Below are 15,415 nucleotides of genomic sequence, written 5' to 3'. Positions count from 1 at the left end.
GAGTAGTCTGTGTAGGGTGTAGGTGTGAATGCACCGTAGGTGTGCCTCCCAAAATGGAACCCTATTCCCTATGTAGTGCACTACTTTTGACCAGAGTCCTATGGGCACTAATCAAAAGTAGTGCACTACATAGGGAATAGGGTGCCATTTGAGACGCCCTATATGTTTAAGGAGGATCTGACAATGTTGTCTTTTTGGTCGTTCAGGGTTTGCTACTGGTGTATTTGTCTAGTGATACACGTTCTGTGCAGCGCCAGCAACCCTTAAATTCTGCGCAAACTCCCCTATTTACACTGACCCAAGACAGACCAGCCCATCTGGCATTTTGCCAGAACTGCCTTTTGGCCTGTCCGTTTCTTGACAACATTGCTTTTTTTCCCCCCCTGTGAATTCAGTGTTTGCTGCTGTCCTGTCTGGTTGTTCTGTGTAGAAGTTCTCAATCCCACTGCTGTCCTGCCAGTGAAAGGTGCACATTTGTGAATCACACACACAAACAGAAGCAACCGAAGGTTCCCTACCATGCCGCTAAGATTGAGGAAACCTCACTGGCTCCCTGGAATTACACGTGAGTAGTTTATAGACCAGGGTTCAAATTACATACACCCCCCTTACACACACACCCCCTTACATACACCCCCCCCTTACAGACACCCCCCCTTACATACACCCCCCCTTACATACACCACCCCCTTACATACACCCCCCCTTACACACCCACCCCCTTACATACCCCCCCCCCCTTACATACACACACCCCCTTACATACACCCCCCCCCCCTTACATACACCCCCCCTTACATACACACCCCCCCTACATACACCCCCCTTATATAACCCCCCCTTACATACACCCCCCCTTACATACACCCACCCCCTTACATACACACCCCGTTACATACACCCCCCCTACATACACCCCCTTACATACACCCCCTTACATACACACACCCCCTTACATACACACCCCCTACATACACCCCCCCTTACATACACCCCCCTTACATACACCCCCCCTTACATACACACACCCCCTTACATACACCCCCCCTTACATACATACACCCCCTTACATACACCCCCCCTTACATACACCCCCCTTACATACACACACCCCCTACATACACCCCCCCTTACATACACCCCCCCTTACATACACACCCCTTACATACACACCCCCTTACATACACACCCCCTTACATACACCCCCCCTTACATACACACACCCCCCTACATACACCCCCTCTTACATACACCCCCCCTTACATACACCCACCCCCCTACATACACCCCCCCTTACATACACACCCCCTTACATACACCCCCCCTACATACACCCACCCCCTTACATACACCCCCCCCTTACATACACACACCCCCTACATACACCCCCCCTTACATACACCCCCCTTACCTACACACCCCCCTACATACATCCCCCCCTTACAGACACCCCCCTTACATACAAACCCCCCTACATACACCCCCCCCTTACATACACCCCCCCTTACATACACCCCCCCCTTACATACACCCCCTTACATACACCCCCCCTACATACACCCCCCTTACATACACACCCCCCCTTACATACACCCCCCCTTACATACACCCCCCTACATACACCCCCCCTACATACACCCCCCCTACATACACCCCCCCTACATACACCCCCCCTTACATACACCCCCCTACATACACCCCCCTTACATACACCCCCCCTTACATACACCCCCCTACATACACCCCCCCTTACATACACACCCCCCTACATACACCCCCTACATACACCCCCCCCTTACATACACCCCCCTTACATACACCCCCCTTACATACACCCCCCCTACATACACCCCCCCTTACATACAACCCCCCCTTACATACACACCCCCTTACATACACACCCCCTTACATACACCCCCCCTACATACACACCCCCTTACATACACCCCCCTACATACACCCCCCCTACATACACCCCCCCCTACATACACACACCCCCTTACATACACACCCCTTTACATACACCCCCCCTACATACACCCCCTTACATACACCCCCCCTACATACACCCCCTTACATACACACACCCCCTTACATACACACACCCCCCTACATACACACACCCCCTTACATACACACCCCCTACATACACACCCCCTTACATACACACCCCCTTACATACACACCCCCTTACATACACACCCCCTTACATACACACCCCCTTACATACACACCCCCTTACATACACCCCCCCCTTACATACACCCCCCTTACATACACACCCCCTTACATACACACCCCCTTACATACACACCCCCTTACATACACCCCCCACCCCTTACATACACCCCCCTTACATACACCCCCCCCTTACATACACCCCCCACCCCTTACATACACCCCCCTTTACATACACCCCCCTTACATACACCCCCACCCCCCACAGTAATAGTAAAAGTAGCAGCAGTTGTTGATATTTGTTGTTGAAGCTGATTCCTTAGTCTTTGATTCCTTCTCTTTCAGATCTGACAAGAATGACAACAGGATACCAGCAGTCATCAGGAATGCCACCTGCTCGGATTGTATGGTCAAGGGACTGAAGGCAGTGCCGATTCAATACGAGATGGATGTTTATCACAGAAAACAATGTGGAGATATTTTTGTTTTTTGTAAGTGTCCTTGCACGGTTAATATAGGATGCACCTGTGTGAAAGAGAATAAGTGTCACAGCATTTCTGCTAGATGTCTTACTGTGTAGTGGACATCCACCAAATGAACCCTATTCCCTACATAGTGCACTACTTTAGACCAGAGCCCTATGGCACCCTATTCCCTATATAGTGCACTACTTTAGACCAGAGCCCTATGGCACCCTATTCCCTATATAGTGCACTACTTTAGACCAGAGCCCTATGGAACCCTATTCCCTATATAGTGCACTACTTTAGACCAGAGCCCTATGGCACCCTATTCCCTATATAGTGCACTACTTTAGACCAGATAACCAATTACTGCTGTAATATGTGCTGTAGTATGGATGCTTCCAGAGATCTATTACTATGATCTATTATTACTCTACCTCCTTCCTTGACCTGTGATATGTGATTGTCTTACCTACCTTAGTTGAATGCACTGACAGTAGGTGACTCTGGATCAGAGAGTCTGTTAAATGACTCACTACTGTAGTGGCTCTGGATCAGAGAGTCTGCTAAATGACTCACTACTGTAGTGACTCTGGATCAGAGAGTCTGCTAAATGACTCACTACTGTAGTGACTCTGGATCAGAGAGTCTGTTAAATGACTCACTACTGTAGTGACTCTGGATCAGAGAGTCTGTTAAATGACTCACTACTGTAGTGACTCTGGATCAGAGAGTCTGTTAAATGACTCACTACTGTAGTGACTCTGGATCAGAGAGTCTGTTAAATGACTCACTACTGTAGTGGCTCTGGATCAGAGAGTCTGCTAAATGACTCACTACTGTAGTGGCTCTGGATCAGAGAGTCTGTTAAATGACTCACTACTGTAGTGGCTCTGGATAAGAGAGTCTGTTAAATGACTCACTACTGTAGTGGCTCTGGATAAGAGAGTCTGCTAAATGACTCACTACTGTAGTGGCTCTGGATCAGAGAGTCTGCTAAATGACTCACTACTGTAGTGGCTCTGGATCAGAGAGTCTGCTAAATGACTCACTACTGTAGTGGCTCTGGATCAGAGAGTCTGTTAAATGACTCACTACTGTAGTGACTCTGGATCAGAGAGTCTGCTAAATGACTCACTACTGTAGTGGCTCTGGATCAGAGAGTCTGCTAAATGACTCACTACTGTAGTGGCTCTGGATCAGAGAGTCTGCTAAATGACTCACTACTGTAGTGGCTCTGGATCAGAGAGTCTGCTAAATGACTCACTACTGTAGTGGCTCTGGATCAGAGAGTCTGCTAAATGACTCACTACTGTAGTGGCTCTGGATCAGAGAGTCTGCTAAATGACTCTCTACTGTAGTGGCTCTGGATCAGAGAGTCTGATAAATGACTCACTACTGTAGTGGCTCTGGATCAGAGAGTCTGCTAAATGACTCACTACTGTAGTGGCTCTGGATCAGAGAGTCTGTTAAATGACTCACTACTGTAGTGGCTCTGGATCAGAGAGTCTGATAAATGACTCACTACTGTAGTGGCTCTGGATCAGAGTCTGCTAAATGACTCACTACTGTAGTGACTCTGGATCAGAGAGTCTGCTAAATGACTCACTACTGTAGTGGCTCTGGATCAGAGAGTCTGCTAAATGACTCTCTACTGTAGTGGCTCTGGATCAGAGAGTCTGATAAATGACTCACTACTGTAGTGGCTCTGGATCAGAGAGTCTGCTAAATGACTCACTACTGTAGTGGCTCTGGATCAGAGAGTCTGTTAAATGACTCACTACTGTAGTGGCTCTGGATCAGAGAGTCTGATAAATGACTCACTACTGTAGTGGCTCTGGATCAGAGAGTCTGCTAAATGACTGACTACTGTAGTGGATGTAATGAATACCTATGTATTCCATGTCTTTTTGTCTTTCTTGTCAATTGTTTTCTTCATATTGAAGGTGAAGGAAAAAATCTGCTTATTGCATATTTGATTGATTGTATTCATAAATATATGTCTAACAATATTATGTATTTTTCAACAACTGAATGGTTATATACCTAATAAAATATTACACCTGTTATACTTGTTTATCGAATCTGTATCAAAACGGATAGACACTTGAGATGTTCATGCTTATTATGAGACCTGTATTACTCTATCTGATTCCCTCTGTTCAGTATTTCTATGGCATCGAATTTTAAAAAAGGAACATTTTATACGGTTTTTTTAAGCGCCCATAGGAAGTAATTGCTTGCGACACCAGTCGAACTCGTTTTAACTTCCGGTAGCTATACTCCTCCCTTTCCTGTCAGCCATTTGTGATAGACGGTGAGAGAGAGAATTTTCTCTTGTTTTACAAATACGAAAATACTGTACTATTAGCAACTATGGATGTCGATTTCGTGAAATAATATTTTGCTAATCAACTCCGCTAACAGGAGGACTTTATTTGGTTTGAAAGCTGACGTTATTTATACATTTTCTGGTAAAATACAGGCTGCATTGCTACCGCTGTTTGCCGCATGCTGGAGCCGTCGGCGTCAACGCAGATTTCACATGGCTCCGTAGCCAACTAGTAGAAAACATCTCCTCTCAACTAGAGACATACACGGGGGGAAACGGGGTCTTATTACATTCTTACTATAATACGTGCAGTGTTTCTTTTGTTTGCTTTTGTAACTCCTGCAAACTGCTAGTAATTTTCAGACTAGCAAATGTAGCTAGTAATTTGTAGGGTGTGAGATGTCACTTCCTTATGTTATAAAAATCCATTTTCCCAAGACAAATTATTCTGAATCATTCAGTGGTGTCTCTAACATATCCAAAAAGTTAGATTTCGGAAGCTAATATTTCCGATAATAAACACCGAGCTCTGTTATTGCTTTCTCACGGCAACCTTTTTAGGGTTTGACATGTTGTGGTGGTCGGTCTGTTTCCGACATGTCGCAAAATTAGCTGAGTTCATGTAAAAGAGAGTTTTCTGTACGTTCAGTGCTCCGTTGACCATTCAGAGATACGTTTTGTTCTGGAGAGAAATCTTAGAGAGAAAAAAGTTTTATTGGTCACATACACATGGTTAGCAGATGTTAATGCGAGTGTAGCGAAATGCTTGTGCTTCTAGTTCCGATCATCCAGTAATATCTAACAAGTAATATAACAAATTCACAACAACTACCTTGTACACACAAATGTAAAGGAATTAATAAGAATATGTACATATAAATATATGGATGAGCGATGGCCGTGCGGCATAGGCAAGATGCAGTAGATGGTATAGAGTACAGTATATACATACGAGATGAGTAATGTAGGGTATGAAAACATTATATAAAGTAGCATTGTTTAAAGTGACGAGTGATACATTTTAAGTCCATTTATTAAAGTGGCCAGAGATTTTAGTGTTTGTTGACAGCAGCCACTCAATGTTAGTGATGGCTGTTTAACAGTCTAATGGCCTTGAGATAGAAGCTGTTTTTCAGTCTCTTGGTCACAGCTTTGATGCACCTGTACTGACCTCGCCTTCTGGATGTTAGCGGGGTGAACAGGCAGTGGCTCGGGTGGTTGTTGTCCTTGATGATCTTTTTGGCCTTCCTGTGACATCGGGTGCTGTAGGTGTCCTGGAGGGCAGGTAGTTTGCCCCCGGAGATGCATTGGGCAGACCTCACTACCCTCTGGAGAGCCCTGCAGTTGAGGGCGATACAGCCTGACAGGATGCTCTCGATTGTGCATCTGTAAAACAGGAGTTTCGTAATATAAAACGCGTATACTAAAATATGAAAACGCTAGAAAGATGACGAGTTAAACAGTGATCCTGTCAACTAGCGTTCATTCTCACACAGCATCCATCCGACCAGCTGACCAATGCTGTTTTTCCACCCCAAAAAACTTCTCTGGACTCCATTCTTTGTCACGTTAATTTCGACATTCCTACAAGGGTAGAAACTCCCAATAATTTTTAAATGGATTATGATAGAGACATGCAATTTGGACCATTTGGTTTTCATAGATGAGTATATTTTATTTAACAAGGCAAGTCAGTTAAGGACAAATTCTTATTTACAATGACTTATCTACACCGGCCAATTGCACACCGCCCTATGGGATTCCCAGTCACGGCCGGATGTGATACAGCCTGGATTCGAACCAGGGACTGTAGTGACGCCTTTTGCACTGAAATGCAGTGCCTTAAACCGCTGCGCCACTCGGGAACAATTTTATATATATTAAATCGACTTTCAAAGCGCTGGTGGTACCTTTTTTAGATTTCTGTCACCTAAAGCAGAACCGTGTGAGCATGAGCTCAGCACGCACATGTTTTCATCTTGTGCAACATGCATGAGGAGATGTGAACGTACTACCACCGCTTTGAAACGTTTACGTAGTTAAACGTTCCTGTCTCACATTCCTACCTGCAAAAGGACCAACCACACGGACAACCGGTTTTTAAAAAAATGTTATTTTAAACAGCATTCTGACTTGTAGAAGTCGCGAGAGGAAACTTTTTTTCCTGATCCAAAAATTGTCATTTATGTCCGACCGACAACATAATGAAATTATATATGTCTGGTTTCCGGGGTACGATACACTGAAATTCTGTGAGAGACTAGAATGCTTAATGTTTTATGAATCATTTTCCTCTGCTACTCACAGATCGAGTTGACCGATCATCACCCAAAATCAGAATGCAGAACGACGCTGGTGAATTCGTGGACCTGTACGTCCCACGTAAATGGTGAGTACCCAGAGTGCCCTTGTATTATGGAAGCCTGTGGTAGCTAACGAACAAGCCCGGAAACCCGCCGTTGATTTTCATTGAATTGTACGTCAGGCATAAATGAGCATTTGGATTTGGATCAGGAAAGTTTCCTTTACAAGCCAGAATGCAGAATTAAAGTTTTTTGGGGGGGTTTTTTACCCCTTTTTCTCCCCAATTTCGTGGTATCCAATTGGTAGTTACAGTCCCATTGCCGCAATTCCCGTACGGACTCGGGAGAGGCGATGGGACAGGAACATCCCTGCCAGCCTAACCCGGACAACGCTGGGCCAGTTTTGTGCCGCCCCCATGGGTCTCCCGGTCACGACCGGCTGCGACCAGAGCCTGGACTCAAACCAGAATCTCTAGTGACACAGCTAGCAACTGTGATGCAGTGCCTTAGACCACTGTGCCACTCGGGAGGCCTGATTATTTTTTAAATATATATATTTTAATATACTTTTACAGTTGTCTGTGCTGTTGGTCCTTTTGGCGTATTTATGCCCGACGTTAAATCTAATGAAATTCAACGTCGGGTCTCCTGACAACTAACCTGCTTGATAGCTGGCTCTTCTCTTATGTATTCCTTGTTCTTGAGGGTTTTAAACCAGGTATCTGTAAGCACCATGTGACAACTTGGTGTATAAAAGGGCCTTACTAAATACATTTGCTTAAAGTATACTTTTTCATCCTGAACGGTATGCTCTCTGCAGTAGCTAATGCGTTAGAATGAATAATGCTTTACAGTTTGTGATGATATGATTGGTTTTAATATGTACAGCGGCGATGAAAATATACCCTTCTAATTCAAATTTTACCTCGTCTTTTAGTTCCGCGAGCAACAGGATCATCGGAGCCAAGGACCACGCCTCCATCCAGATCAACATTGCTGAGGTAACATCACTGAATGACAAAACTCTTTCCAGGCTAACTCTTCTTAAAAATTCCAAAAACGTTGCGTCTTGCTGAACGCCCGATTTTGGGTCGCTGCCTGTACTGTCTTCATTGATCTGCTGTGTTAACCTCTCTAGGGTATGTGGGACGAAATCGTCCCACCTACGTAACAGCCACTGAAATCCAGTGGCGCGATTTTTGAATCGTTAGAAATACTATTACTTCAATTTCTCAAACATATGACTATTTTACAGCTATTTAAAGACAAGAATCTCGTTAATCTAACCCCACTGTCCGATTTCAAAAAGGCTTTACAACGAAAGCAAAACATTAGATTATGTCAGCAGAGTGCCCAGCCAGAAAAAATCAGACACCCATTTTTCAAGCTAGCATATCATGTCACATAAACCCAAACCACAGCTAAATGCAGCACTAACCTTTGATGATCTTCATCAGATGACACACCTAGGACATTGTGTTATACAATACATGCATGTCTGTTCAATCAAGTTCATATTTATATCAAAAACCAGCTTTTTACATTAGCATGTGACGTTCAGAAAAAGCATAACCCCCGCAAACTTCCGGGGAATTTACTAACAGTTTGCTAAATTACTCACGATAAACGTTCACAAAAAGCATAACAATTATTTTAAGAATTATAGATACATTACTCCTCTATGCACTCGATATGTCCGATTTTAAAATAGCTTTTCGGATGAAGCACATTTTGCAATAATCTAAGTACATAGCCCGGCATTACAGGGCTAGCTATTTAGATACCCACCCAGGTCAGCCTCCACCAAAATCACATTTCCTATAAGAAAAATGTTCTTACCTTGCTTGTTCTTCATCAGAATACACTGCCAGGACTTCTACTTCAATAACAAATGTTGGTTTGGTCCCAAATAATCCATCGTTATATCCAAACAGCGACGTTTTGTTCGTGAGTTCTAGACACTATCAGAATGCTTCTTCACGGTCCCGCGCATGGCGCATTGGCGTGTCAAAAATGTCTAAATATTCCATTACCGTACTTCGAAGCATGTCAACCGCTGTTTAAAACCAATTTTTATGCCATTTATCTCGTAGATAAGTGATAATATTCCGACCGGGAGTATGCGTTGAGCCTAAACAGCCGAATAAAATTTCTCCTCAGGAGCGACTCGTGCACGCGCCTCATTCAAAGGTCCTCTGAGTCGACACTTACAAAAGGTGATAATGTGTTTCAGCCTGAGGCTCCCTCGTAAACCTTCAGTTATTTCCCGGGCTCTGAGAGCCTATTGGAGCCTTGGGAATTGTCACGTTACAGCTAAGATCCTTACTTTTCAATAAAAAGATGCAAGACGCACGACTCCTTGTCAGACAGGGTACTTCCTGCTTGAAACCTTGTCAGGTTTTTGCCTGCCATAGGAGTTCTGTTATACTCACAGACACCATTCAAACAGTTTTAGAAAATTCAGAGTGTTTTCTATCCAAACCTGAACAATAATATGCATATTCTAGCTTCTGAGTTGGTGTAGGAGGCAGTTAAAAATGGGAACATATTTTTTCCAAAATTCTCAATGCTGCCCCCTATCCCGTAGAGGTTAACCTAACGCTCATTACTCATTATTACTGTAAGATCTCATTGTACTGATTCCATTTCCCGTTGTGTTTTCTTATTGCAGGTTGACAAGGCAACCGGTCGCTTCAATGGGCAGTTCAAGACCTATGCTATCTGCGGTGCCATCCGTAGAATGGTAGGTTCCCTCTTTCTCCAAGGCTACGGTTCTTCATTTCTCCTAGAGGAGTCTGGATTCTCTGCTTATTCCCTCCTGATTCCCAGAGTTCCCCTAACCAGGATTTCTGGAATACCTGGGAGTTTGGGGAAAGTTACCATCATTTTGCAACGCTACAGGCCGTCGATCTGTTAGTGGCCTGTTCTCTCCTGTAGTCTGTCAGAGAACTGAGATGGTTTGAGGCCCTGTTCTCTCCTGTAGTGTCTAGCAGAGAACTGAGATGGTTTGAGGCCCTGTTCTCTCCTGTAGTCTGTCAGAGAACTGAGATGGTTTGAGGCCCTGTTCTCTCCTGTAGTGTCTAGTAGAGAACTGAGATGGTTTGAGGCCCTGTTCTCTCCTGTAGTGTCTAGTAGAGAACTGAGATGGTTTGAGGCCCTGTTCTCTCCTGTAGTGTCTAGCAGAGAACTGAGATGGTTTGAAGCCCTGTTCTCTCCTGTAGTGTCTAGTAGAGAACTGAGATGGTTTGAGGCCCTGTTCTCTCCTGTAGTCTGTCAGAGAACTGAGATGGTTTGAGGCCCTGTTCTCTCCTGTAGTCTGTCAGAGAACTGAGATGGTTTGAGGCCCTGTTCTCTCCTGTAGTGTCTGTCAGAGAACTGAGATGGATTGAGGCCCTGTTCTCTCCTGTAGTCTGTCAGAGAACTGAGATGGTTTGAGGCCCTGTTCTCTCCTGTAGTGTCTAGTAGAGAACTGAGATGGTTTGAGGCCCTGTTCTCTCCTGTAGTGTCTAGTAGAGAACTGAGATGGTTTGAGGCCCTGTTCTCTCCTGTAGTCTGTCAGAGAACTGAGATGGTTTGAGGCCCTGTTCTCTCCTGTAGTCTGTCAGAGAACTGAGATGGTTTGAGGCCCTGTTCTCTCCTGTAGTCTGTCAGAGAACTGAGATGGTTTGAGGCCCTGTTCTCTCCTGTAGTGTCTATCAGAGAACTGAGATGGTTTGAGGCCCTGTTCTCTCCTGTAGTGTCTAGTAGAGAACTGAGATGGTTTGAGGCCCTGTTCTCTCCTGTAGTCTGTCAGAGAACTGAGATGGTTTGAGGCCCTGTTCTCTCCTGTATTGTCTAGTAGAGAACTGAGATGGATTGAGGCCCTGTTCTCTCCTGTAGTCTGTCAGAGAACTGAGATGGTTTGAGGCCCTGTTCTCTCCTGTAGTCTAGCAGAGAACTGAGATGGTTTGAGGCCCTGTTCTCTCCTGTAGTCTAGTAGAGAACTGAGATGGTTTGAGGCCCTGTTCTCTCCTGTAGTCTAGTAGAGAACTGAGATGGTTTGAGGCCCTGTTCTCTCCTGTAGTGTCTGTCAGAGAACTGAGATGGTTTGAGGCCCTGTTCTCTCCTGTAGTGTCTGTCAGAGAACTGAGATGGTTTGAGGCCCTGTTCTCTCCTGTAGTGTCTAGCAGAGAACTGAGATGGTTTGAGGCCCTGTTCTCTCCTGTAGTCTGTCAGAGAACTGAGATGGTTTGAGGCCCTGTTCTCTCCTGTAGTCTAGCAGAGAACTGAGATGGTTTGAGGCCCTGTTCTCTGCTGTAGTGTCTGTCAGAGAACTGAGATGGTTTGAGGCCCTGTTCTCTCCTGTAGTCTGTCAGAGAACTGAGATGGTTTGAGGCCCTGTTCTCTCCTGTAGTCTAGCAGAGAACTGAGATGGTTTGAGGCCCTGTTCTCTGCTGTAGTGTCTAGTAGAGAACTGAGATGGTTTGAGGCCCTGTTCTCTCCTGTAGTGTCTAGTAGAGAACTGAGATGGATTGAGGCCCTGTTCTCTCCTGTAGTCTGTCAGAGAACTGAGATGGTTTGAGGCCCTGTTCTCTCCTGTAGTCTGTCAGAGAACTGAGATGGTTTGAGGCCCTGTTCTCTCCTGTAGTGTCTAGCAGAGAACTGAGATGGTTTGAGGCCCTGTTCTCTCCTGTAGTGTCTAGTAGAGAACTGAGATGGTTTGAGGCCCTGTTCTCTCCTGTAGTGTTTCTGAGAACTGAGATGGTTTGAGGCCCTGTTCTCTCCTGTAGTGTTTAGCAGAGAACTGAGATGGTTTGAGGCCCTGTTCTCTCCTGTAGTGTTTCTGAGAACTGAGATGGTTTGAGGCCCTGTTCTCTCCTGTAGTGTCTGTCAGAGAACTGAGATGGTTTGAGGCCCTGTTCTCTCCTGTAGTGTCTAGCAGAGAACTGAGATGGTTTGAGGCCCTGTTCTCTCCTGTAGTCTGTCAGAGAACTGAGATGTTTTGAGGCCTTGTTCTCTCCTGTAGTCTGTCAGAGAACTGAGATGGATTGAGGCCCTGACGTTTCTTAAAAAGCCAGACTATAGGCAAACCTCAGACTGGCAACAACTGTAACTGTGATCGTAGCATCCATGTTCATATGACTGAGACTGAACTATCCTTCCGTACTCTTGATTTTTCTATGTTCTGATCACATCCCTGTTACGAGATGTGACATTGTAGTTACTCCACAATACTAACCTCAATGACAGTGAAAAGAAGCCTGTCCATAATTAAAACAGATTCCAGATATCCTGTTTTGCAATAAGGCACTAAAGTTAAACTACAACAAACGTGTCAAATAAATATAACTTTATGTCCTGAATACAGGGTCAGTGTTATGAGATGTGAGGCGTGTAGAAAGTTCATGAATCAGTGTAGATTCTGGAGAGGAAGCCACTTGTAGACAACTGAAATGCCATGGCATCATTAGATATTGTGTGTTTATCTTTGTGATAGTGCTATGAGGTGTGTGTGTGTGTGTGTGTGTGTGTGTGTGTGTGTGTGTGTGTGTGTGTGTGTGTGTGTGTGTGTGTGTGTGTGTGTGTGTGTGTGTGTGTGTGTGTGTGTGTGCGTGCGTGCGTGCGTGCGTGCGTGCGTGCGTGCGTGCGTGCGTGCGTGCGTGCGTGCGTGCGTGCGTGCGTGCGTGAAGGGTAAACTGTCTTAACGGAACGTCCCGTTACCTGCAGGGCGAGGCTGACGACTCCCTCCTGAGGCTGGCTAAGACCGACAGCATCGTGTCAAAGTAAGTACTGGTTCTGGTTGCATCCCAAGTGGCATCCTTATCCACTGCCCTTTTCACCGAGCCCTATACACCTGCCAATTGTTGACCTGTGCTAGTCTTATTAAACGCAGGAACGAGCCTCCCTTGATCTGAGAACATGGGTTACTGCAAAAGTACTTAACCCCTCAGTCGACTGGAAATGGTATTAGTCTTTTAGCAAAATCACATTTATTTGTAAAGTCCTTCTTACATCAGCTGATATCTCAAAGTGCTGTACAGAAACCCAGCCTAAAACCCCAAACAGCAAGCAATGCAGGTGTAGAAGCACGGTGGCTAGGAAAAACTCCCTAGAAAGGCTAGAACCTAGGAAGAAACCTAGAGAGGAACCAGGCTATGAGGGGTGGCTAGGAAAAACTCCCTAGAAAGGCCAAAACCTAGGAAGAAACCTAGAGAGGAACCAGGCTATGAGGGGTGGCTAGGAAAAACTCCTGAGAAAGGCCAAAACCTAGGAAGAAACTTAGAGAGGAACCAGGCTATGAGGGGTGGCCAGTCCTCTTCTGGCTGTGCCGGGTGGAGATTATAACAGAACATGGCCAAGATGTTCAAATGTTCATAAATGACCAGCAGGGTCAAATAATAATAATCACAGTGAACTGGTCAGGGTTCCATAGCCGCAGGCAGAGGAAGAGGGAATGAGTCCTTATTCATCTGTCAGCTCTGTTCAGTGAGAGGGGAAAAGGCTGCTTCATGCTAATGGGTATCTGATCATCTGTTTAAATTAAAACAACCTTTATTATTTACCTTTTATTAAACTAGGCAAGTCAGTTAAGAACAAATTGTTATTTACAATGACAGCCTACCAGGGAACAGTGGGTTAACTGCCTTGTTCAGGGGCAGAACATGATTGGATTAAAAACGTTTTCCACTTTTAAAACAGCCCAATCATGGAGGATGGATGTTTCCTGTTCCTGGCAATCCCAAAGTTTTATTTTTTTATCACAAACACACTTGTTTTGTTCTAGTCAACTCTTCATCAGGTGTGATGCTAGGTTCCCCAGGATTTGTGGAAACATTGTTCTGAAGTAACCGAATGTTACTTGGCCCGTAGGTCGTCCTATTTATGGCCGTAGGTCGTCCTATTTATGGCCGTAGGTCTCCCTATTAATGGCCGTAGGTCTCCCTATTTATGGCCGTAGGTCTCCCTATTAATGGCCGTAGGTCTCCCTATTAATGGCCGTAGGTCTCCCTATTAATGGCCGTAGGTCTCCCTATTTATGGCCGTAGGTCTCCCTATTAATGGCCGTAGGTCTCCCTATTAATGGCCGTAGGTCTCCCTATTAATGGCCGTAGGTCTCCCTATTAATGGCCGTAGGTCTCCCTATTAATGGCCGTAGGTCTCCCTATTAATGGCCGTAGGTCTTCCTATTAATGGCCGTAGGTCTTCCTATTAATGGCCGTAGGTCTCCCTATTTATGGCCGTAGGTCTCCCTATTAATGGCCGTAGGTTGTTATCGGTATCTTACTGGTGCCATAAATACCTAAACTAATATCGGTCTGGATCTACAAATGTATATATCTATTTTTTTTTTGTGAATAGTTCACTGATGTTGATCAACATCATCCTGGCTACCCGTTTGTCATTTTGTGTCTACTACAACGCTACCAAATGTAACGTTACCCCCTTTTGATGTGTTCTAATGAGTTCTCTCTCTCGTCCTTACAGGAACTTCTAGTCTGGGACATTGCAGCTCTGGAATCTCTTTGTAAAAAATAAAAACATGTAAAAAAAAATAAATGAATTTGTTTCAAGTGGCATCATTAGTACTTTAGTTTTGAGACAGGGATGGATGACTCCAGTCCTCGGCAGCCTAAAGTGGTGTCTTCCCGAACTGAAGATTGTGATTGAGTGAGTCCGGTGTGTAAGTTGGGACGGGGGAAAATTGTGACACCAATCAGGCCCTTCGAGGACTGGAGTTGCCCATCCTTGGTCTCCTTAATTTGTTTGTGTTCTGGATCCCCACTAGTTCCTGCCAAGGCAGCAGCTACTCTTCCTGGGGTTTATTATTAGTTCCTGCCAAGGCAGCAGCTACTCTTCCTTGGGTTTATTATGGATCCCCATTAGTTCCTGTCAAGGCAGCAGCTACTCTTCCTTGGGTTTATTATGGATCCCCATTAGTTCCTGCCAAGGCAGCAGCTACTCTTCCTGGGGTTTATTATGGATCCCCATTAGTTCCTGTCAAGGCAGCAGCTACTCTTCCTGGGGTTTATTACGGATCCCTATTAGTTCCTGTCAAGGCAGCAGCTACTCTTCCTGGGGTTTATTATGGATCCCCATTAGTTCCTACCAAGGCAGCAGCTACTCTTCCTGGGGTTTATTATGGATCCCCATTAGTTCCT

At 45.2% G+C, this 15,415-nt stretch overlaps 1 protein-coding gene across 1 annotated transcript; it reads left to right on the top strand.

The window, feature by feature from the left end:
• Positions 1 to 7,312: 7,312 nt before the first annotated feature.
• Positions 7,313 to 14,809, top strand: rps21 (ribosomal protein S21; the record flags this gene model as incomplete). The annotated part of the gene is given in 5 exon segments (XM_029744904.1): positions 7,313 to 7,363; positions 8,215 to 8,278; positions 9,949 to 10,020; positions 12,984 to 13,039; positions 14,742 to 14,809. Coding segments are annotated over 5 exon segments (252 nt in total). The 3' UTR covers positions 14,752 to 14,809.
• Positions 14,810 to 15,415: the final 606 nt, after the last annotated feature.

The sequence above is a fragment of the Salmo trutta genome, unplaced genomic scaffold, assembly GCF_901001165.1.
Source record: "Salmo trutta unplaced genomic scaffold, fSalTru1.1, whole genome shotgun sequence".
Classification (NCBI taxonomy): Eukaryota; Metazoa; Chordata; class Actinopteri; order Salmoniformes; family Salmonidae; genus Salmo; species Salmo trutta.
This window is presented reverse-complemented; position numbering and strand designations above follow the sequence as displayed.